The sequence below is a fragment of the Podarcis vaucheri genome, assembly GCF_965113315.1.
Source record: "Podarcis vaucheri genome assembly, chromosome: 14".
Taxonomy (NCBI): domain Eukaryota; kingdom Metazoa; phylum Chordata; class Lepidosauria; order Squamata; family Lacertidae; genus Podarcis; species Podarcis vaucheri.
In genome coordinates, this window is record NC_138752.1 from 26605481 (window position 1) to 26631318 (window position 25838).

General features: G+C 45.5%; 1 protein-coding gene across 7 annotated transcripts in view; it reads right to left on the reverse strand.

The window, feature by feature from the left end:
- Positions 1–25838, reverse strand: part of MEGF11 (multiple EGF like domains 11) — a 361126-nt gene that overhangs the window by 103401 nt on the left and 231887 nt on the right. For all 7 annotated transcript variants that reach the window (XM_082198340.1, XM_082198338.1, XM_082198337.1 and 4 more), the window contains 3 exons: positions 18187–18323; positions 8989–9201; positions 2786–2960 (listed from right to left, as the gene is read on the reverse strand). In XM_082198340.1, coding sequence (XP_082054466.1) covers positions 2786–2960; positions 8989–9201; positions 18187–18323 — 525 coding nt within the window. The remainder of the gene's footprint in view (positions 1–2785; positions 2961–8988; positions 9202–18186; positions 18324–25838) is intronic.

Sequence of the window (25838 nt, forward strand, 5' to 3'; positions counted from 1 at the left end):
CCCCTCTGATTCAGAGGCCGCGGCTAATTCTAGCTCTGAGAGTTAGCAGTTCCTGACAGCTCAGTAACTCTGTGTAAGATGATGTCTTGTGTTCCGACTCATCCTATGCATGACAAACACACTTCCACCACAATAAATTAGCAATTCCCAGGCTTAACAACCCCTCCTGGACTAATTGCCAGAGATTATTGTATATTATGAGAGCGCAATGATACTAATGCCTAAATATGCTCCAGTGATTATGGTGCTATCTTCAATAACCAAGCTGTTTAAATGTCAGTGCGGAGAAAGCTCTTTAGTGGGAGATGAAACGTTATTTTCAAAATGGGCCAGAAGAGCCTAATCAACCTTTTCAAGAATGTTGCCTTGAAACAAACGTGTTGTTATTTTGACTATCTGATAAACATATGCAAAAAGAACCAAAGTGGGAGGTCCTATGAGCAACACTTACATTTAACACCAGAAGGGAGATGATGATGATGATGATGATGATGATGATAATGATAATAATAATAATAATAATAATAATAATAATAATAATAATTTTTATTTATACCCCGCCCATCTGGCTGGGCTTCCCCAGCCACTCTGGGCAGCTTCCAACCAAATATTAAAATACAGTAATGCATCAAACATTAAAAGCTTCCCTAAACAGGGCTGCCTTCAGATGTCTTCTAAAAGTTTGGTAGTTGTTGTTCTCTTTGACATCTGGTTCCACCATACAGTACCTCCCCTCCTAGCAGCTGATCACCCCATCTCCTTTCCCATCTAGACACCAGAAGTGATCCTGGTAACACAGACATATAAGCGGTGGAGCATGGGCAGCCTAGGTAGCAGGGTATGTGTGTGTCAGCTTCTAACATCCATGCCCCTCCACTTTTCATATAACAAGTTGTTATTTTTGCTGTTATTTGATTCTCATATCCCACCTCCCAAATAGAGCCCAAGGCAGTTAATCCGGAAAAAAATAGCATAAAAGCAACAATACAGAAAAACAATAAAATGCAACATGATGGGCAGCAGATAGACGGCTCTCCCATCCAGACATGTGCCAAAGGCCTGAACAAAAGGTCTTAAGCAGCCACCTAAAGTAACATACATGGGGGCAACTGGATCTCCATCAAGAAGGAATTCTACAGCTGGGGGGCCACCACTGAGAATGTCCTGCAACATGTCACCGCCCTGTGGGCCATGCCCCCGTTTAAAATATGAACAGTAAAGAAATGGGACAGACCCAATAAAAGTAAACATTGGTCCCGCTCCTTGGTAGTCAGACTGTTCTGACAGCTCTCCTTTCTGGAGATATGGAGAGTTAGAAGCTTCTCTTACACCTGGTATATTGGAGCTGAAAGGTAATTTGTGGTTCTGGGAAAGATCTTAAGCAGCAGACAATCATTCTCATTTGTTCAGTTGGTGCTTGGTTATGTTCCGGCCCAGTGATGCACGTGGCTTGGATCTGATGTGCAGTCTGAGTTGCTAAGCAACCGGCATTATGGGGTTGCCACCCGATGCTGCTGAGAAGTGGGTAGCGGAACCCCCTAGAACTGGTATCTCAAGAGGGAGCAACGTATATATGTAAGGGTACACTTGCACATATTCAATAGCATATAGGGTGGCTTGAATGCTTTCACTAAAACAACATTGCCTCCCCCATCCCCACAAAGGCACATTATGTGATGTCCCAGTGAGCTCACTCCTTGCCCAGCTAACAGCCACAAAAAAATTATATATCCCCCCAAAACACACCTCGTCCTTCCCACCCAGTTTCCATCTTCTTCTATCTGCTTTGATTGAAAACAGGAGACCAAAGATCCAGAATTTTTGCAGAGGCCCCACAGATGTAACAGCACAATTCAATTTAATAATCAGAAACCTCTTTCCTCCCCAATAATTATTTTACCCAAAGCAAAACATTTGTGTCCCAAAAAACTTTTTCAAGTTTTTGTTCTAATTTCAGTTAAAAACCCTCCTCCTTTATTTCTATTATTGCTATTATTGCAAATATCCAAAGCAGTGATCAGAGGAGGAATGACCACTGGGCAGAGCGCAGAGAGAAGAAATGCCATGGTGCATCTGCAGCAGCATAACTGGACGCCTTCATCTGCCCCAGCTGCAACAAGACATGTCTCTCCTGCATCGGTCTCTACAGCCACAGCAGGCGTTGCAACCACCCAACAGTCTAACCTCACCCCCAAAGGCGCACTCCTCCATTGTCTCCCTAGAGAGACGGATGCCAACATGTAAGTAAAAATATTGATTACTGATTGAAAACAGCAACAGACAAACATAGAAAACAGAAGCAGAGCTTTGGGGAAAGGCTGCAGGTAAGCGGCAGAAAGTCAGGATGTGGATTCTCTTTGAACCCCTGTAAAGCTGCTGCCAGTCAGTGCTGACAATACTGAGCTAGATGGACCAATGCTTTGACTTGGTAGAAGTTAGATTCATATATTTTGAAATGCGCCACAAGGAAGGACCATAGCTCAGTGGCAGAGCCCCTGCTTTGCATGCAGAAGGTCTCTAGCTCAATCCCTGGCATTTCCAGGCAGGTCTGGAGAGCTGCTGCCGGCCAGTGTAGACAATACTAAGTTAGACGGACCAATAGTATAAGGCTGCTTCTACAGTTGCTCCTGCCATTACTAGCTTTCCGTATTTATCGCCCTCTCCTTTCCAAAGGGGCTCAGATAGAACTCTGAGCTGGAATAAAAAATACTGACAATATCAGGGGAAAGTTCTCCAGTGTTCTGATCACTTAATCGAAATGTGCACACCCCCCCCCCGGGCTTACCATATATCCTGGGCCACAGGAGCACTTCCCTGTAATACTATCACAATCTGCTCCATTCTGGCAGCGGCAGGCAAGCTGGCAGCTTTCTCCGTAGTATCCCGGAGGACAGGTGTCATTGCAGTAGAGTCCTGCCCAGCCGGCTTTGCAGTTGCATTCTCCAGACAGAGGGTGACAGCTGACAAGAGGAGAGACAGGTATTAATGAGAAGCACCAGTGGGAAGGGGAAAGAGAAGGCATCTGATTATTAAACCGCATCATTTCAGGGCATGGATAACCGAGTGAAACACACACACTCTCAAGACGCCTCTTATCTGCATTCCCAACGCCAAATCCCCTACAGCCGGTAGTTGAGCTTGTCTGATGCCACAGAATGCTCACAAACATTTCTGCTATGTGGGAGATGAGAGGATATCTGCCCGCAACCGAGTGCTGACTGTTTCCACAGTGGAAGTGAAAGGCCACTTTGGCTGGACAAAACCTCAGACACTGTTGAGGGAGTGAGGGGAGGGGTAAGAGGGTCTCTGTGCTATTGGCTGGAAATGGAGGGCAAGAAACCATTGTGCTAAGCACACAGGAAAGCTGAGAGCTGGGCAGACACACAAGCAGAGACTACAAAAGCAACATAGATAAAGCGGTCAAAGAAGTAGTGGCTCTACCAGGTAATCCCTGTATCAGACCCTCCAAGTGTTCCTATTTTCCAGGAACAGTCCCAGATTTACAGAAGCTGTCCGGGTTTCTGATTTGGTCCCTGATTGTCCTGTTTTTCCTTAGGATTTCCTATTTTCTCTTGGAGAGCATGGAGTTATCCAACCCCCAAGCCATCTGAAGGCAGCCCTGTATAGGGGTGTTTTCTTAATGTTTAATGTTTTATTATGTTTTGTATATATGTTAGAATCAGCCCAGAGTGGCTGGGGCAACCCACTCAGAGGCATAAATAGTCAAATTATCATTATTGGAATAGGATGTCCCTATTTTCATCAGAGGGTATGCTATGTGCACAGACAGCATACCTAGACAGCATCTTAAAAAAACTAGACAGCATCCTAAAAAGCAGAGACATCACCTTGCCAACAAAGGCCCGTATAGTCAAAGCGATGGTTTTCCCAGTAGTGATGTATGGAAGTGAGAGCTGGACCATAAAGAAGGCTGATCGCCGAAGAATTGATGCTTTTGAATTCTGGTGCTGGAGGAGACTCTTGAGAGTCCCATGGACTGCAAGAAGATCAAATGCATCCATTCTTAAGGAAATTAGCCCTGAGTGCTCACTGGAAGGACAGATCCTGAAGCTGAGGCTCCAATACTTTGGCCACCTCATGAGAAGAGAAGACTCCCTGGAAATACCCTGATGTTGGGAAAGATGGAGGGCACAAGGAGAAGGGGACGACAGAGGACGAGATGGTTGGACAGTGTTCTCGAAGCTACCAGCATGAGTTTGATTGAGCTGCGGGAGGCAGTGGAAGACAGGAGTGCCTGGCGTGCTCTGGTCCATGGGGGCACAAAGAGTCAGACCGACTAAACGACTGAACAACAACAACAACAACAACATGCTATGTGCACATCCTTTATATCAGCAGTAAGGAACCTTTTCAGCCTAAGGGCCACATTCCATCTCAGGCAGACTTCTAGATGCCACATGCCATGGAAAAAGGATGGCTGGGCAATGGGGGTGGCTTTTAGCTTTGGACTGCAGGCTATATTACAGTCATGTAGAACCCAGAGGTTTCTATATCCTACCCATATCTCCATCGAGACAAGCAAGAGGCACAATTAAGTCCAAATACACATTTCAGTCAGGCAAAAGTACTGAAGGAGGGTGTAGAGCAGGGCTGGTGGCAGGTTTCAGCCTAAGTAAGCTTCCCGAGGGCCTGATAGACAAACCTCAAGGGCCGTATCCCTTCCCTGGGTCTGAAATTCTCCACCCTTGCTTTATGCACACAGACTGTCTCGCACACACCCTCTCGGTTGGAAGAGACCCTCCTTGACAATCTGGGACAGAAGTGCAATGTGGAATCCTCACAAACAAACATTTATTTGGCTTTCCTAATTTCCCCTCCTTCCCTCACCGCCTTTGTTTTGTTACCAGCAGAAGCGATTAGTGCATAATGTTGTGACTAAAAATTGCCACGTTCTGTAGCTGTCATGTGCTTCTTTGGAGGATTCTGGTAACTAATTAAAACAATTCATCAGCTTAATAAAAAAAATCACCAGGTTTCCGCTTGACAAAGCACTCCTTGGAATTATACGCTGCTCGGTTCACACCTCTTAACATTTAGATGAAAAAGTAATAAAAAAAGCTGGGACTGCAACCCCCCCCCCATCTCGGCATCTATTAATCTTCAGGTAATGGGAACAGAAAACTAAACAGCACAGAAATAGTTTAGTTTCCCTCGTTTTGCGTTTTTCCTCCTGGCGTGCAGAACTGTACATTTCCAACCAGCTTTGCATCGGAAAGCTAAATTAAATCTTTCAAAACTAATATATGTTCCCAGCAATCTGAATTGGCCTGTTACAATTCAATTGAAAAATACGGCATCCGGTAAGCATTTCAACCGCAAGGCGGAGTCTTTTATAAATAAAAAAAGAGGGGTAGGTTCCCCCTCCCCCCAAATCTCCTCATGAAATATGAACACTTCATGAATGGTAAAAGATATGTCCCAACCAAAACAAGGGCTGCATGAGATGCAAACTGCAAGGAAAATAGAGTCAAAGCAAACTGACTGCATTCAGAAACAGGCTGAGGGTCCCTCTCCCATTTCAAGTCCACTATACATCTGGTGATATCCCCATGTCTTTTGTTTCTCACTCTCTCCTGCACAAACTCGCTTCCCAGGAAGATTTATGTTTGCGATTTCATGTGCTATTTATTTAATGCAACCTTCTCTTTGCTTTGCCTTTATTCCAACATCTACCTATCACTGATATAGCAGGAGAGCTACTGAAAGCCGTGTTTGCTCCTGTCTGTGGATCTTGATCCTATATTGTTTGGCCACACCACAGCAGGGACAGCTGATGTAGTGCCCTCCAGCTGTTTATTATTATCATTAGTATTACTGTTATTACTATTACTATTATTGATTTATTGATCGCATTCTAAACCACCACCTGAAAGCAATGAAGCAGTTGTTGTTGTTGATGTTGATGATGATGATGATGTATTTATTAATTGTCTTCTAAACCACTGTCTCAAGGTGATTTGTACATAAGATAATTAAAAACAGTTAAAAACACAAAAACAGCAAATATGTTTAAAATAAGACACTCCTGGCAAAACCCATTTATCTGCTGGGAAAGCCTCTCAGAACAAAAATGCCCTCAACTGTTTCTGCAAAGTGCAGATAGTGAGTTTCTGTCATATCTCGAAAGGAATGCTATTCCCCAGAACAGGGTGAGCCACACTAAAAACCCTGCTCTTTCACATTACTGTGGAAAGGGCTTCTGAAATCTTTGGAACTTACAGGAGAAAGTCTCCCACAGACTGCAGCAATCTATTGGGTGTGGAAGGCAGTCTCTCAAGCAACCTGGTCCCAAGCTGTATAAGGACTTCTATGTTAGCATCAACACACTGAACTTTGTCCAGTAGCAGATTGGCAGCCAATGCAACTCCTACAAACAAAGTGATATACACTGGTGGTACTTTGCCCCCACAAACAACCTAGCTGCCACGTTCTGCATCAGCTGCAGCCTCTGGACCAACCCCAAGGCTATCCCCACACAGAGTGCATTGCAGTAACCCAGCTGTGAAGTTACCAATGCACAATCAATTGTGCTCAAGCTATCCTGATCCAGGAATCATATTCTTGGACTACAGCTCTCAAGATCCCCAATGGAAGTTGTTGTGTAAGAGCATTTGGAGGGTGCCATGATGGCTAGAATGTGCCAGAACCCTGGGAACTGGTTGTACATAATTAGGTGGGAATGCTAGTACTGTACAAATTCATGGATGGAACTGAACGCATGTGGGAGTTGGGGGGGGGCTTATGGGTTTGTTTTGTTCTTGTTTTTATTATGCATTTTGTGTTTTTATTTTGCATTTTTATGCTATAAATCGCCCTGAGATCTTCAGATGAAGGGCGGTATAATTGATTGATTGATTAAATCCCTACATTTTAATAGCCACAAGGCTGTTTTCAGAGAAGGTGAGCTCTCCTTTCTCAGCTTAGGTGCCCCCTTTGTCTTGAAACTTTGACAAGCTGCTGAAGAGTTGCTTGGAAAGTCAAAAGCTGAAATGCCAATGGGATGAATGAAAATAACATCTACGGATCTCTGCCTCCCGCTATCTCTTTTGTTCCACCGTGGTTGAGATAAGACCAAGTAGAATGACAGATTTTTATCAACGGGGAGAGACTAGACTCATTTATTAAGAGGAGCAGATACCATCTGGAGACAAGAATGCTTGAAGACAGTACAAACAGATGGGATGGGGGAAAAGAAAACCAAGGCGAAGAAGAAACCTGGCCAGCTCAGAAGAAGTGCAAGGTGCAAATATTCTCCTGGGAGAGTAAATGTTCAGAGGGACATTTCCCCCATTAAATTTAAAGTCTTGCTTTGAAAAAGCTCCGTCTCTATCCATCTAGATGGCAGTCTTATCAGATGACTTTAAATGATGAGAAAGGCTAAAGACACAGTATCTATTCTATAGAGGTTTGGCACCAATATTAATACTTTTATATAAATGCTAATTATTCAAGAAGGATAATATTAGCCTCACGTGAGAGCTGATACAGAGTTTGTGACTGGAATGAGCTCTGAAGTCCAAGCTCTGGTGCATACGACACTACAGTCTGTTTGTTTAGAAGACTTACAGCCTGCCACGTGGGTTCTTTTGCACTATGCAAAAATTTAATATTTCCCCAGAAGGGCAGATGATGACCCTGGAGCCAGAACTATTTTTAGCAGGAACTCGGGGGAACTCAGTTCTGGCACTTCTCAGATGGGTGTCATTGCCATTCTAAGGGAACTGGGGGGGTGTGATCATGGTGAGTTCCAGCACCTCTTTTTCTAGAAAATAGCACTGCTAGGAGCCATAGCAAAAGAAGAGAACAACAGAGCTAAGAGTACCAAGTTACCTCTATGGAGTAGTCAGCAAGGAGAGGGTTATGGAACAACCTTCCCAAGGAAGCTCGTTTGGCACCATTCTTGTAGTCCTTTCATCCCAAGGCAAAGACACCTCTGTTCAGCCAAGTTTTCTTTTTTTAAAAAACACTTGCGCAGTCTACTTCTCAGTTTTCAAACCTGTGGCTTTAATCTGTGTGCTCTGTTTTTGCAGCATTTATTTAATTTGGAAGTTATGCTTTTAACGTATGTTTTGGTTAGCATCCCTGTATCGGGAAGGTTTTGATGTTTGATGTTTTATTATGTTTTTATATGTTCTGGAAGCCGCCCAGCATGGCTGGGGAAACCCAGTCAGACAGGCAGGGTATAATAATAATAATAATAATAATAATAATAATAATAATAATAATAATATTGTAAGCCATACAAACAAATATGTGTTATGGGACAGCTTACAAATCAATCAATTAATCAACTTTTAAAACACTTTCACCCATTATCTTCTCTGATGTTCAGGATCTGGACACCACAGGTGGGTGGTAAAAGGTAAAGGTAAAAGTAAAGGGACCCCTGACCATTAGGTCCAGTCATGGCCGACTCTGGGGTTGCGGCGCTCATCTCGCTTTATTGGCCGAGGGAGCCAGCATACAGCTTCTGGGTCATGTGACCAGCATGACTAAGCTGCTTCTGGCAAACCAGAGCAACACACGGAAACGCCGTTTACCTTCCCACCGGAGCGGTACCTATTTATCTACTTGCACTTTGATGTGCTTTCGAACTGCTAGGTTGGCAGGAGCTGGGATCAAGCAACGGGAGCTCACCCCGTCATGGGGATTCAAACCTCCAACGTTCTGATCGGCAAGTCCTAGGCTCTGTGGTTTAACCCACAGTGCCACCCGTGCCAATACCGCCAATTCCTCATTTTGTTCTTCAGCCCAGCAATAGGCTCTTCCACTGCCCACATTCAACAAACATGCATCACTGCTTGTACCAAGTTCAGGAGTTGCTCCATGCTGGAGATGGAGTCACTGGACTTGCCCAGCAAAAAAAATCCACTCTTCCAGCTTTTCCTTCCCACTCTCTTCCCAAAAGAAGCTTTCTTGCTTCTTAGCTATCACTCTCACAGCTAGCAAGAGACATGATGCACATACCTGACTGTGTTTGGAACATGGCAAGGACACCGCTTGTTGCATTTCAGCCCATAGTATCCCTCGGGGCACATCCGCTCCTGGCAATGGATCCCTTTGAAACCTGGGTCGCACAGGCAGGCCCCGTTGATGTGGTAGCACTTGGCTCGGTTCTCGCAGTTGCATTTCTGCATGCACTGAAAGCCAAACGTCCCAACAGGGCACTCCTCCTGGCATCTGCAAAGGAGAAGAAGCAAAGGCAGGTAGAGGCTCAATGTAAACTGGAGATGTGGGAGAGCTTCTAGCAAACCAGTCAAGTTTAAAGAGCACCCGGCCCAATAAAAATCTGTAGCTCAGTGGCAGTTTCCATGCAAAATGTCCCAGCATCTCCATATAGGATGAGCAATGAGCCCTGCCTGAAACTCTGGAGAGCCAATGGTACAAGGCAGCTTAAGAAAGCTTGCTGTTCCTTGCTGGCCTGTTGCTCTGGATCCAGTCTGTTCCTTGTCAACATCCCCACCTGCACAGAACTAGAACATGAGAAGTGGCTTGCTGGACCAGGCAAGAAGGTCTTGCTATATTTTTGGTAGCCGTCAAGTTAGCTTGATGCACCAACCTGATGCAACTGGAAGCTCGTAATAAGGGCATAAAAATGGCTGAAGGAAAACCTGTACATGTGAAAAAATGAAGAGCCCTGCTGGATCAGGCCAAAGGCTTATCAACCCAGTGTCTTGTTCTCACTGTGGCCAATTGGATGCCCATTGTCCTATGCCAATGAGATGCCCATGGGAAGCCCACAAGAAGGTGCTGAGTGTAACAGCAGACAGCACTCTCCCCACTTGTAATTCCCAGCAACTGGCTTTTGGTGGTCTAGGTGGTTTGAATCCCTGTGACAGGGTGATCTCCCGTTGCTCGGTCCCTGCTCCTGCCAACCTAGCAATTCAAAAGCACGTCAAAGTGCAAGTAAATAAAGTGCAAATACCACTCCAGCGGGAAGGTAAACGGTGTTTCCGTGTACTGCTGTGGTTTGCCAGAAGTGGCTTTGTCATGCTAGCCACATGACCCGGAAGCTGTACACCGGCTCCCTTGCCCAACCCCATGGTCGTCTGCAACTGGACCTAACGGTCAGGGGTCCCTTTAGCTTTACCTTTACCAGGGGAGGCAGAACATAGCCACCATGGCTAGTAGCTCCTGCATCATCCTGCCCATGACCTAAAGTCATATGCCAATGCTCTCCTCTGAGAGCTCCCCTCTCTGTCCAAACTGAGGCTAGGAAAGCTGGAGGACTGTTATCTTTTCAAATTCCCATACAAAATTACCTATTCAGACAAATGTGCAGATTGGAACACAGCAACATACTGGAGTTCACACTTCTTCAAATATTGCATTATGGGTCTTGGCATTTGAATTTATAAAAATACACTTTTAAAATATGTATTTTGAGAGGATGAAAAAAATGCCATAGATTAATGTAGAAATGGTCTGGTTGGCAGCCTGGAACATTGAATAGTGACATTACATGCCAAAGCATTTTTCTGCAGCCTCCCCCTCCCGAATTTTGCCACTAATAACCATGATATTGATAAAAGGCAGCGCAAATTTACTGGTTCCTCCAGCAGTAAAGCCAGGTTCCTACTCGAGAAGCTGCAACACAGTGCCACGCAAGGGATCGGTGCCTAAGCCACCTCCTGAGTTCTGAAACTTGCCCTACCCTGCAAGGAGCTCACATCTTCGTCTGAAATGATCTGCCATGAAGGACCACTATGTCGTATTATTAATAAAGTCTTATCGCATGGGCAGCAGGGACTGGAAATTGCCCAATCAGCATTCATTTAATCCTGCCATTGATTAAAATGTTTACTGTAACCTCCACGCAGAGAGGAGATTGTTAAATGCCTTTTGTGGGTCATTTCGCAGACGGCACCGGAGAGAGTTAAAATATGATGATCAGGGAGAAAGGATTTAAACACGCAATGCTTGCCTGGGAACGCGGGAGGGGAATGGCAATGAAATTGGTTGATGCAAGAGGAAAAGTGCTATTGCAGCTGCTGGCTCCACTGAATATGCCCCCCCCCCCGAAACAAACAACATGTCCCATTGCTGCATATTCTTACATCAGATTCTACAAGGCAATGATTCTCAGGTATTTTCAGTGGAACAGCTATTGCAACACATCCGTAGTTAGGGACGTGCAAAACTGCCCATTTCATTTTCTCTTGGTGCCTTATTTTTCCAGGCTTAAGTTCAGTTTGCCACATTTCGGCATCAGCTTACTGAAAATTCACCAGCACTTTAGAGTGCCTTTCTCCTAATATTTACACTTCCATGCAGACAGTTTTGCAAGGAAGTTCTCCTACTATAACATACTACTACTATGCCACATCAGCTGTCATCACTTCCGCCACATAATCCTGGGAGCTGTAGTTTCTTACACATGCTGAGAGTTGCTAGGAGACCCCTTTAGGTAAAGGTAAAGGTAAAGGTAAAGGTAAAGGTAAAGGGACTCCTGACCATTAGGTCCAGTCGTGGCTGACTCTGGGGTTGCGACGCTCATCTCGCTTTATTGGCCGAGGGAGATGGCGTACAGCTTCCGGGTCATGTGGCCAGCATGACTAAGCCGCTTCTGGCGAACCAGAGCAGCGCACGGAAACGCCGTTTACCTTCCTGCTGGAGCAGTACCTATTTATCTACTTGCACTTTGATGTGCTTTTGAACTGCTAGGTTGGCAGGAGCAGGGACCAAACAATGGGAGCTCACCCCGTCGCAGGGATTCGAACTGCCGACCTTCTGATCGGCAAGTCCTAGGCTCAGTGGTTTAACCCACAGCGCCACCCGCATCCCGGAGACCCCCTTACCAATGTACAATCCACGGAGTTTCCTAAGAAGGATTGCTAAACCATGTTGGAAACTGTAACTCTGGGAGGGGAATAGAGGACTTCTCACAACTCTCAGCACCCTTAATAAACTGCAGCCCCCAGGGTTCTTTGTGGGGAAGCCATGACTGTTTATAAGAAGAAGAAGAAGAAGAAGAAGAGTTTGGATTTGATATCCCGCCTTTCACTCCCTTTAAGGAGTCTCAAAGCGGCTAACATTCTCCTTTCCCTTCCTCCCCCACAACAAACACTCTGTGAGGTGAGTGGGGCTGAGAGACTTCAAAGAAGTGTGACTGGCCCAAGGTCACCCAGCAGCTGCATGTGGAGGAGCGGGGACGCGAACCCGGTTCCCCAGATTACGTGACTACCGCTCTTAACCACTACACCACACTGGCTCTCTTACAGTTTTATCATAGTGCTTTAAATGTATATTGTGGATGAGACCTGAAGTTAAGTTTGAAAGAAGCATTCTATTGCTGAAAGGAACCGTTGGCTGAGGGTGATTGATAGCAGTCTGTATGTGTGAGGTGACCGCCACGATTTCTCTGGTTTGCAAATGTGCCCATGTGCCCCAAAGCTTGGCAACCCCCTGGATTACCACTTGATGCCAGTTGATTTGCATCCCTTCTGTTTACCACGGAGACTTTCCTTGCTGCAAAGTTTGCCGTGTGGTACTTCAGCTAACGCGGAGGCAGGACGGAGCTTCCCTACCTGCGTAGTCTAGAAAGCATTCAGAGCTTTATGACACTAAAGGCAGGGAAAGAACTATTTCCCCTGCCACACTGGTATTTAAAAGCACAGATGCCTGCTTTCCGTTCGGTGAGATGTCTGGAGAGCTTGCTTTCCAAGTGCAGCCTGCTGATTTGAGCATAAATGTAAAATACTCCGCAAGATGAATAGAGTAGTCAATACCATACTATATCATCCTATATTTATAGATGAAACCAAGTGGGAAAGAGCATCTAGAAATGAAACATCGATGACCTAATCTATTACATAATTAGCTACCCTCTTGCCCCCAACCCAACCGCTCTCCTAACTGTTTAACCAACTTATTTATCTGGAGATCAAGCAACCCCCTGCAAATGAATTTTATGCCACAAGAAACCAATAATGCCTCCTTTGGAATGTAAGGATCATCGCTGTAGGAATTAACTTGCTGCAGAAAATGTCATCACTTTGCAACGTATCAATCTAATGGGCCTGCAACACCATTAGCAGCCAGATGCATTGCTCAATTAAATTACTCAACAAGCGACTAGACCATCGTCATGTTTCTTGTTCTATTTTACATGGCTTCCTTCTTATCTAGGAAGAGCCACATTATTATAAGTGCCATTGAAGTTTAATAAGTGTACAATTATTTGGGGTTGGGTTAATATATATGCCAGCTGTAGAATTAATGGCTACAATTTCACAACGTATTAAACATTATGATGCCCTGTTAAACACGTTACATGCACAAAACAATATTTGTTTCTTCCACAACAAGGGTGGGGGAACTTTCTGACTTGGGGGGGGGAAGGGAGTTGATATCTTTACCTGGTTGTGCCCCATAGGCAAACCTGGACAGGTGGTTTGCCCCACCCACCCACCTGTCAAAATCTGTTAAGCAGAGTTCCCAACTGGCCAATAGCCACTTTAGGAAGCACAGCACTTGAGGCTGGCAAAGTACCGTACTTCTTTCTCCTCTCCTACCAGCTGATGGCATAAGTGTCATCCGCTGATTGACAGGTAGGAATGGTGGTGGTGAGGTGAATGGCTTTGTGGGCCAGACTGGATCTCCTGGAGGGCCAAGATTGGCTTGCAGGCTGAATGTTCCCCAGGCTTGTTCTGAAGCAAGAGTGAGGAATCTGTGGTCCTTCAGATATCCTGTGGGGGGAGAACAGCTCTTATATGCCATAAGCACTGGCCATGGTGGCAGCGGAACCCACATGGAGGGCCACACTTTCCCAACCCCCTGATCTAAGGATGTCACAAGAGGAGCTATATTGTGCTGCCAACCCGTTCTCTCGTCAGTGATAATAGTTTTGTCCAATGAAAAGAATCGAAATGGCACCCAAAAAACCGCAAGCATTTAAAAACTTGGGTGATCATGTTTTCATAAATAACATAATGGAGTACTCACGGGTAACAAAATAGCAAGGAAAATAAACTTGTTCGCTGTAATTGGTGAGATTTGGGGGAATTGTCCTCCCTGCATAAAAGATTCTAATCTTGCAATTCCGCAGCTCAAATACAGTTTCTTGCTGGCTGCAAGACTTGGGAACTGATTTCCCATGCTGTATTTCTACCAGAACTATGGCTTCCAATAATTGGGGTCCACAATGAAAGCATTTGCATTGGATGCTCAGCTCACGTAAATTTCAGTGCAGCAGGGAAGTTATCTGGCACTATCAACTTGGCGTTTGTTGAGTTATTCAGAATGCACAGGCACGCTCCACGAACCAGAAAAAAGTGAGAAAGAAAAGGGAGCTATTCAGCTCCCACAGGCTTTTGTGACCGAGCTATTTCCCCACAAATATTTATCGAAAAATACATGTTTTATTATCTCTTCTGCAGGACTGTATGCTGTAGGCTAATACAGATTACCTTTGAAGAGTATTAGAAAGGGGATCCGGAAGGGATTGTTGTAAAAGAGCACCCATTAACAGGAACATTTCCTTGATTTATTTAAAAGGTCACCCGCACGTTATTTCACCCAGAATGGGGGATGGGGGAGAGGAATCTTATTGCAGCCCATCAAGCCCAGGGAGCAATAGGGACAGAAATGAAATTGGCTGGTTGGTCCCATTGTTCAAATTAATTGAGAACGGTTTAGTCGCAACTTTAGGAACAAAATAAGGATTTATTTATTTTTTGGGTCCTAAAAGTGAACCAGCAGCCCATCATGAGCTGGACTAGGATTGAAAGTTGCAATTACAATGGGCTTGGCTTCAGCACCCAGTTTTGGGATCCAGGGTGAACTCAGGGATGGAGAATTTTTTTCACTCCCTTCTGGACAACCTTCCAGTCCCATGTGCCGGTGGTAGGTGGAGCAATTGTTAGACCTTAGTACAGTTGGCTAGTTTCTACACATGCTTGACATGCCCCTCTCTATGCTGCCATTCAGTCAAGCAGGAAACATTAATGGAGTTTAGAGACACGTTCTAGCCAGGCATACACACTTGGGGTGTAAAGCAGAGCCAGCAAGAAGTTTGGCTTGGGAAGAGTTCCAGGGGCCAGACAAGAGCTATCCAAGGATAAATGCAATCTTCAGTAGTTCGTAAAACCCCATCTCAAAGGAGAAGCAAACTTCTGAGCCCCTAAATTCTTCTCCCGAGAGGCAATGACTGCTCACCCAGTTGAGTGGGGATTTGAATCCTGGTCTTTCACCTCCTAGACTGGCTGAAAGCTCCACACTGGCTGAAATCACCAAAGAACACCTGGTCACTCAATCCTTTACTAGGCCAATGAATGACCATCTTTACATAAGTGGATCAGACCAGCCTGAAGACATTAGCCTGCTCAGTGTAGAAAGTTGGGGGGCAAAGTGGGTACACCCACTCCCACATCCTAGTTTATGCCTTCAAGTATCATTTTGAAAGCATGAATAGAGCTTATGTTTCTCTTTGGGGAAAAGATAAGAGTTTTGCCATTGCCCTTGATAATTACAGTGGTCCTATTGGGGACCTTCACTCATAGATCCATGAAAGGTTGATGTCAGTCTACAACGGCTGTCCCCAGCCTGGTACCCTTCAGATGTTGTGGGACTACAACTTCCATCAGCCCCAGTCAGCATGGCCAACAGACAGGGATGATGGGGGTTGTAGTCCACTAATCACCTGGAAGACACAAAGTCAGGGATTGCTAGTCTACAGAAATATATCATTTGGGACTCTCAGGTGCTTTGAACAGTCTTTCCACTCTCCCATCTAGAAATGCTGGAGTGCGGTATGGGAAATGGAGAAATGCAGTGCTTACTCTTGAGGGGATTAATTGGTATAAATGTGTTTCATTTGCATATCTTGTAAACATGGAGAGATCTTCCCCGTTCAAGTTTATTGCTGCAAATATCTAAATTAAATTAAATTTAATCCATTATGTTTTATAAGGGACATTAAAAAAAGGAAAACCACACCATCCTAGCTATAATAAAAATGGAGGAGCTTTGCAAAAAAAAAAAATTATAGAAGTGATAATATCTAGCTATAAAAAAGAATGTGTCTCATTTCAGCAAAAGTAATGGGGTGCATGACTATTTATTTATTTATTTAATTAAAAGCATTTCTAAACAGCTTAATATTTCAAAAAATCTCAATCTATAGTGTACACCATGTCTTCCTATATACATAAAAATGTAAGGCTGTTGTTTTATAGTCCCCACTGGAGGATTTGTAGTATCTTGTCAGAATCCTAGGAAGGGGAGGCTCTAGGGGTTAATGTGGGGATGATATGGGTAGGGTGGTGAGTCGAGTGAAGAGGAGCACAGCCCCCCCATATAAAAACAGTGGGTTGTAACTGACTAAATTCTACTCTGAGTAGTCCCATTGAAATTAAGGGTGATAAATTTATCATGACCTTTAATTTAAATAGGCTACTCACTTGAGCAGGACGAACACTGGGTACAACCCAAAACAGAAATATAAACTCAGTTCTGGCACCTCTCAGGTGGGTGCCATTGCCATTATAAGAGAACGAGAGAGGCATTCATGGTGAGTTCCAGCACCTCTTTTTCTAGAAAAAATAGCTCCCCACCTGCCACTTTCCCCCAGGATGACGAGGAACCATTAATGAGTACTCTTTGGGTTCAGCCAGTCAGCTACAAATCCACCTAACAGTTACCTGTTAATAAATAAATGAATAAATATATGTGTCTGCTAAAAAGTAATCCTTGTTCAGTTCAGTGCGACTTACTCCCAGGTAAACGTACACAGGATCAAAGCTTTATCCTCCGAGGAAAAGGAGCTCTTTATTATCGGATTCCATTACTGACACTTTCAAAGGAAAATCTCAATCCCCTTTTAAAATAGTTTTCTTGAAATAGCTTTAGTGTGAAGAATTATATTTGACACCTATTGGGCCAGACCTGATTCATGTGTTTGCAAGGACTTCAAGAGATATATGTAAATGTCTCCAGCTAGGACTTTTTACTTCTCTATGGGATCTGAAACTCCTTCTGTCAAAACGAATAAGGCTTGAACAAGACCCAGGAGCCTTTGTGCTCTTAACATCTGGGAGGATTTGCAGGTTTTCTTTTTGCATTGCTTTCTTATCAAGTTATGTATGGCGTATGCTTAAAATATGTGTGTGGTGTGAGGTTTAGTGGTTAGAGTGTCAGACTAGGACCTGGGAGACCAGGGTTCAAATCCTCACTCGGCCATAAAGCTTGCTGGGCGACCTTGGGCCAGTCACCCACTCTCAACCTAACCTACCTCACAGAGTTGTTGTGGAGAGGCGGTGAAGGTGTGTATGCCACCCTGAGATCCTTGGAGGAAAGATGGGAAACAAATGTAAAAGTTTAAAATAACTCAAATACTACTAAATGTTTGCTTTCTCTTTTTATTGATTTAAATAGTGCATCTCTCTGTATTCGTTAGACTTTTTCGGGGCTGGGGAAGGGTTCATACATCTTGCCAGGAGCAAAAGTAGGTGCAGCAATTACTGCCAATTTTACCTGTGAGCATAGGGATGCGGGTGGCGCTGTGGGTTCAACCACAGAGCCTAGGACTTGCCAATCAGAAGGTTGGCGGTTCGAATCCCCGTGACGGGGTGAGCTCCCGTTGCTCGGTCCCTGCTCCTGCCAACCTAGCAGTTCGAAAGCACGTCAAAGTGCAAGTAGATAAATAGGTACCACTCTGGTGGGAAGGTAAACGCTGTTTCCGTGTGCTGCTCTGCTTTCCCAGAAGCGGCTTTGTCATGCTGACCACATGACCCGGAAGCTGTACGCCGGCTCTCTCAGCCAATAAAGTGAGATGAGCGCCGCAACCTCAGAGTCGGTCATGACTGGACCTAATGGTCAGGGGTCCCTTTACCTTTATCTTACCTGTAAGCAGCAGGCTCACACTCACATACCTCTCTGCATCCTTCATCCAGGTAAGCAAGAAGCATTAGCAGGATGCAAGGACACATTCCATCCAGACATAAAGGAAACTGCAAACAGGGGCAAGGTGTGGTGTAACCTGGGGAGGACCCCGAGGGCCAGATAGAAAGGCCTTGAGGGCCACATTTGCCATCCCCTCCGGACCTGAGGTTCGCCATCTCTGACAACAGGACTTTGCTAATTGAAGTTTCATTGGGTTGAAAGAGTTTTAACTGGCAATCCACACACAGGAGAATGAAGTTTTCCACCTGCCACCTCCATACCTACCTGTCTCCCATATAGCCTGCAGTGCATAGGCAAACCCCCGTCACATGATCGCATTGCCCTCCATTATGACATGGGCAATCCTGGCTGCAGTTAACCCCATATGTTCCTGATGGACACGGCTGGGCACATACAAAGCCCTAGGTAGGAGGAGACAGAGAGAGAAAAAACAGTCATTTCAGGTTAACATCATTTCAGGTTAACATGGAGAAAAACAAACAAACAAACAAACAAACAAACAAACAAACAAACACATTGCATTTAGATGTGCATTAAAGGATGTGTTTTGCATGTCATGCCATTTAATAAAGTGCTTGCCACTTTACCAGTATGTACGTATATTAAATGCGTATTTTAGTTTGGAAGTCATATGAGAATGTGGACTTTAGGACAAAATGTGTACGAAATGACCATGTTAGGGTAAACTAGAAAGTAATGTGAATTTTAATGCAAAGTATTACAAAGTAATGTGCATTTTAAAAATTGCAGATTCATGCAGTAATGGTACAGAATGGACTTATGAATGAATGCAAGAGGACATGGAAACATACTGAGCCTTCCATTCATATGCCACACAATCCATCCAATTTCTACCAGTAGTTGCTACCATTGAAAAGTTATGGGGTTCAATCCTGCTTGGAAACCCTGCCAAGCCATGTTGTGACTGCCACAACCCTCGGGTCAGGTTCCCCCTCTTCATTGGATGAGGCCAGGGGTTCTGAGTGGGAGAGGGAATCACCCTAGGTGTACACAACCACTCAGAAGGGACACTGACGCACACTGCCTTCCATTAGCCACAGCTGGTGACCCACTGACACCCCTATCTAGACAAAGATAACCTAACTTCTGTTGTCTATGCTCTGGTAACCTCTACCGCAACACATTATACGTGGGGCTGCCTCTGAAGATGGCTCAGTATCTGTCACCTGAGGCAGTTGCCTCACTCGGCTTAACAGCAGGACCGGCCCTGCCTCTCAGCCAAGCACCTTAAAGCATTTTAGACAGGAGAGGGTGGTAGTGGAAGAGGAAACAATGAACAGTTCTCAAGGCAAATAAAAAACACAGCACATCTCAAAACGGGAATAGGAATGGCTTCATATTTGCCTTCCTCTGACAGTTTCTTCACTCACAGGCCAGGAAGATTTGGCAATACCAACAACCCCAGAATGGAATACAGTGGGTCTCACTAATCATGAAGAAGGACTCTGAAAGCCTATCCTAACCTGTATGATTGCTGCCTCTTCAGCTGTGGAAGGGATAGCTTGGCCTCAATTCAAGAGCATCCGGGCCCTGCCATAACCATTTGTGTCTCTAGGCTTGAGCAAGGAGTGATATTTTGAATCTCTCTCCAGGAAGGCAAGTTGCCCATTGATTATGATAATAAATGCCTTTTCTCATCATGTTTCAAAGAGGAGAGGACTTCTATCAGCAAATGATGAGGAAGCAGTGCTCCGAGATGCATCCCCTCAAGAGAGGTGTGAATCTTCTGGCACAAACGTGCATTTAGGGAATACAAAATGCCCATCTCCGGAGGATCAAATGTCAGAGCAAAGTTGCAAGCAATTTTATGCATCTCATCAACACAGTTTGTTCCATCAGCAACTTTGCAAAGACTTCAGGCTTGTGCGTTCTTCAGCGCCCTTCCCCAATGTCATCAACTGCTGCCAAGGAAAGCAAAAGATGGTCCCAGCACCACCCCCTCTCCCAACACTTCATTTAAGTCAGAACAAGGATTAAAAGGCATTCTCCTCTCCAACAGAACATGTGCGCTGCAAGGACTTTGGGGCAATCAAACATGATCTTGAATACACAGCAGAGCCTGAATGAGGATTAGGTACAACTTCAAACTTTCAACCACTCTCTTCTATTCATAACCAGGGTGTCAGATAATCACTTCCATCATGCAGTGCACAGCTGAACTTCAGAACTTGCTTCCACAGAAGGCAGTGATGGCCACCAGCTTGGATGTCTTTAATCTGGGGTTGGACAAATATATGGAGGATAAGCCTATCAATGCTTGGTAGCTGCAACAAGAGGCAGTAATACTTCTAAATACCAGTTGCTGGAGACTGCGGGAGGGGAGAGTGCTCCTGTGCTTGGGTCCTGCTGGTGGAAATACCACAGGCAGCCTCTGTGAGAAGAGGATGCTGGACTAGATGGGATATTCGCTCTTTTCAGACCTTTCAATGTGTCAGGAGTGCTTGCAGGAGCCAAGCCCTGTGACCAATAGGACTTTGCAGGACTGGGGCCTTCCTAAGTTTGTTCTGAAGAGGCAAGGCGCAGCTGCACACGTGAAGCCGATTGGTAACTCACAGCACCTGGTGGCAAGAGCCGGGAAGGGATAGAAGGTCAGCATTTCCCTTCGGCTCTTTCCCACAGCAACATGTTTCCTGCCTTGCTGTGTTTGGCTTCTTGCTTCCTGATCCTCGGACTTCGGCTTCTTGACTCCTTGCTTCTCGACCCTTGGGCCCTTGACTTCGCGACTCCCTGCTTCCTGACCCTCGGATCCCTGGCTTCTGGACTCTCGTTCCTGCTCCCACCCTGCCATCTTTTCCCCGGTCCCGATGTCCTCAGCTGGGACTTTGACTGCCCGTAGACCAGACCTTGACACAATGGAAGTGCAGGGGGGAAGTGGAGGGAAGGGGCTCTCCCAGACAATGTGTTTGTTTAGCATTTATCACATTTGTTTGTCGGGAGGTTGGACAGTGCTGCACCAAACATTACTCCACATTTTCCTGTGCATCTTCCCATCACATTTCTTATTGCAAAAGTCTTATTTTTGAGGGAGGCAGGTGTTGTGCAAGAGCTCCCAATCAACTGTGGTTGTGCCACCTGAACTTGCTACTATGTGGCTGAATCCCACACCAAAAGAGCAACACTCTGGAGATGTCCAGGGATTCCACTTCACACGAGTGACTGTGAAAGCGGAACTGAAAGACCTTCCTCTGGGGTAGATGCCAAACACAAAAAGCGTGAAAATGGGCAGGGGTACCATTCATATGTTTGGCATGAAATCTTGGCTCCATTTGAGACTGCAAAACCTAAAGGAGAACAGGCTCTGGTGCTCACTGATATAAGGCTCCTTACTGTAGTTCAGTGTGTTTTAGAGTGGAACAATCTTTCTTTAGGAGCTTGTGATTTCTTAAAATTCAGAAGCTCTTTTCAAAACCTGAACAACTCAGGAATCAGCTTGAAAAATAAAGCAATTGTACTCCCTCACTTATCCATTTTGAACCTCTGCAAATAAGATGGGGAGAGAGCAGGGTGGGGGGGGGGTTTCAAGGTCCTGAAGGAGGAGTATCTTTTGTGGAAATGCATTGAGCTACGACAAAGTTTTGCCTCAGTGAGCCTTGTTTTGTTCATTTGAGATGCCGTCCCCCTTTTTCTTGTGCTCCCTTTGAGATAAGCCTAATAATGCTGTTACAGACAAGGAGAGTCAGTAGGGACTCAGTTTTTGAGGGTAGCCCCAAGCAATGCAGCCGGAGAGAGCCCCATAACTGTTCTGCGGAGAGTTGGAGACAGAGTTGCCTGACAATGGACATGAACAGAGGGAATTAACAAAGGGGATGCTTGCACTCTAGGCAGAGTCCAACTTAGCCAGAACATGCCTCAACTTAGAGCAGTCTTTGTCAACCAGGTGCGGTTTAGATGTTTTGGAGTCCATGCTGGCTGAAGCTGGTGGGGGCTGATCCTTTTGGATCACGTAAAGGTAAAGGGACCCCTGACCATTAGGTCCAGTCGTGGCCGACTCTAGGGTTGCGGCACTCATCTCGCTTTACTGGCCAAGGGAGCTTCTGGGTCATGTGGCCAGCATAACTAACCTGCTTATGGCGAACCACAGCAGTGCACGGAAATGCCTTTTACCTTCCCGCCTATTTATCTACTTGCACTTTGACATGCTTTAGAACTGCTAGGTTGGCAGGAGCAGGGATCGAGCAACGGGAGCTCACCCCGTCGTGGGGATTCGAACTGCTAACCTTCTGATCGGCAAGTCCTAGGCTCTGTGGTTTAACCCACAGCACCACCCGCATCAGAATTGTAGGGTTGGAAGTGTCACCTAGTCCATCCCCCAGCAATCCAGGAGTCTTGTTGTCTGGCATGGGGCTTGAACCTACAACCCTGGGATCAAGAGTCTTGTGTTCCACCAACTGAGCTATTCCATAGGATGCCAAGTTGGCAAAGGATCTAAGAAATAAGAAGAGCCTGATGGCCCATCTAGTCCAGCATCCTGTTCTCACAATGGCCAACCAGATGCCTCTGGGAAGCAAACAAGCAGGACCCGAGTGCAACGGGGCTCTTTCCTCCTGTAGCTTCCAGCAACTGCTTTTCAGAAGCATCATTGCCTTTGACTGTGGGGCAGAGCATAGTCATTGTGGCTGCTGGCCACTGGTAGCCTTCTCCTTGCATGCCATTGCAACAGATCATTACAGTTAACAGTAACAGATTACGGTAAAGCAGTAGTGGCCAGCTTAGTGGGGCAGAGGCACAGAGCATTGTCGCATCTCTCCTGGGTGGGGTTTGGTGGGGAGGCAAGATTGTGGCTGTGCAGACACACCAGCAGCAGTGTCAGACTGGCTCTGTTACTGCATCTGATCCAAATCCTGCTCGGCTCCATCCGGGGAAGCTGCAGTGATCCCTGTGCCAGACAGAGTGGCTCTTGTTTCCACCACACTGCTTGCTATTGCTGTAAAGCTGGATTTCCTGCTAGATTCTTTGTCCTACCGAGCAGGCACACTGAGAACAGGAGCAATGCTATCTTTAAAAGGAGGGAACTGAAGGGTAGGGAGGAGGAAAGAGACAGAGAGCGCACGCTGATCTTCCTTTTCAATCTCCTGCTTCAACTGGGAACCTGATTCCTCAGGGAGCAAATCTCTTGGCAGAGCTGCATTTCATCATACGCACCCCAGGGGAGCGTAGAAACTGCTGTTCTCTTGCGATGGTTTCTGGTCCCAGGTGAAATCAAGTTGGAGTCGATGTATATTAATAAACCTGAAGTTGCAAATGTCTTCAAGGAATACTGGTGCATGCATAGCGTATATTATACATACGCCCAAAGCACACTAAACGTGCATTCAAAATGTCTACAGCCAAAGACAGGCCTTCTGTGGAACACAAGGCCACGAGGACAGTAGCGCCTTCTTTCTGTTTCTCCATTCCTGGCTTGCTGCAGCCAGAACTGTCCTCCAAACATCAAGGGTTAAAAACACAAAGCAAGAAAAGAGTAAGGAAAAAGTTTCTCTCCCCCACACAGACACACACAGTGGCTGTGCAGAATCTTTTTCCTCTTTCATGAAAGCCCTGGAGAGGCCCTTTAAACTTAAAATCCCAACATTTGCAAGTGGAGTGCTTTTGCTTCTAACTGCCTCTGCTTCCCCCAGAGCTCCTGCTCTGCCTCTTTCAGAGTCTGCATGTCTGTGTATGTGTGTTTTAAACTCAGCTCAGTTCAAAAGCAGGCACTGTTAACTGCAGGTTTGTCCCTGGGGAACAGAACAGCCAAGGATAGGGTTTTCAAGAAGAACCCCTGGCCTTTGGAATGCATCTCTCTGTTTCTTCCAGGCAGCATCAGTGCAGACAGCCTCATTTACGGTCCACCCACCAACTGAGTAGAATAGAATTTCTACAGTTTACACACCCCCACACACGGTAGTGCACTTTTGACAGTCTCTCTGGCTGTACTTGTGCAGGCACACACCTGCAGGTCATATTGCACCACCAGCTTCAGGGTGATGTGCAGCTTATCTGCTTGATGGTGCGGCACCATAGGTCCACTGCGCATGGCTTAACATCCATGCTCAGGCAAGCCACAGAATCCAGACCACAGGCTGGCATCATCAGTTGTGCGGGATTCAATTATTCAGTACCCACTTGCTTTCTGTATTTAGCAGTTTATGACACAGCCTCAACGATGCCCTTCTGTAAGCCGTATGCTCCTTTGTGTGGAAGTGTGGGATATACATACCTATATGAATTTAATAAATAAAGAAAAGAAACATTGCCTCCAGTTGTTATGCACCTTCTTCCTGCACTTTATTAATTGTAACTCTGTCGTTTGTATTATTATGCTGCTGTTTAATATCATTTAAAAATATTGCAAGAAATTTGCCTGGGGATTATTGTAGTTTCCGTGGGGTTACAGCAGTTACAGGCATGGGAAAATGTGATGGTGTCAGGTGAGGGAACAGGAAGGGTCAGACATTTAAAATCCACCCCTGCTCCAGTCCATCTTCCAACCTAAATAACCTAAGCTGCCCTAGCAATTTGCCCTCTGGCAATGAGGTGCTGTTACTCAGTGTCTGTACAAAAGAAAATAATTGCTGCCTCAAACTTGATTGTGATTGTGAACGCAGAAACATAGGAAGCTGCCTTATACCAAGAGAGATGGGGCAGGGCACCTGGAGATGGGGATTTCAATCCAAACTAATGGAAATAAATGAATCATCTGGAGCATGCGGATGTTTTCAATACTACTTTTTGATATCTGTATTAGGCATTATTCTATCTCCTGTTCAGTTTTAAGGTGTTCAAGTTGGATTGGTTTACAGTGGACGCTCGGGTTGCGAACGTGATCCGTGCGGGATGCACGTCCACAACCCGCAGCGGTGCGTTTGCACACGTGCAAGTTGCAATTCGGCGCTTCTGCACAAAGCGCAATTTAGCACTTCTGCGCATGCACAACTGCCAAAACTCGGAAGCAACCTGTTCCGGTACTTCTGGGTTTCGGCGGTTCACAACCCGACAAAATGCAACCTGAAGCATTTGTAACCCGAGGTATGACTGTATTTCTATTGTTTTATACAAATGTGTTCGGATTGGGGTTTTTGTTTTTTTTTGGCATTTATTTCCAATTGTTTCTCATCTGCACTTTTTTGAGTGGCTATACTTAATTGTTCACTTTGGGCAGCATGTTGTGGGAAGGTGTCAGACAAACAAACTGACAATGGAGGTGGTGATGCCAGCATTGCAGAGGGTTGGGCTAGATGACATTTTGGGTCTGTTCCAACTCTTTCATTCTGTGATTCTGCAATGATGACGGTGGTGATATGGACCCGACTGAACACAGCTGAGAGCTTATTATGAAACCAACTTTGTGATGGTGGCAAAACACAACAGAACGTAACCAATGGGTTGGGTCCAGCAAATTTCTGCTTAGAATAGTCCCACTGACAGACATTAAGGGGACTAAATTAGACCATTCATTTCAGTGGATCTACTGTGAATAGGATTCTGGATAGCTCAGTCAGTAAAGCATGAGACACTTAATCTCAGGGCCATGTGTTTGAGTGCCACATTGGGCAAAAGATTCCTGCATTTCAGGGGGTTGGACTAAATAACCCTTGCGGTCCCTTCCAACTTTAAAATTCTATGAATCTATGAGTCTATGATTCTATGGCTAACACTAAACACAATTCAATGCTTCTCTACTAGCCTTGCATCCTGGGGAGCAACCCTAATTGTAACAGTGGTAGTCCTGCCATTCAGCACTCTCTCCACCCTTCCAAAATTCATCAGGGGACCCATGGGGAGAAGAAGAGTGTGCAGTTCAGCACATTCCTGCCATAGCTCAGAGCTTGTCACGATTGTTCCAGCATGGACCTGGTGGCTCCTCACTCCCCACCCCCATGTAATCCACAGCTTCCAGCCATCTTCATAGCCTT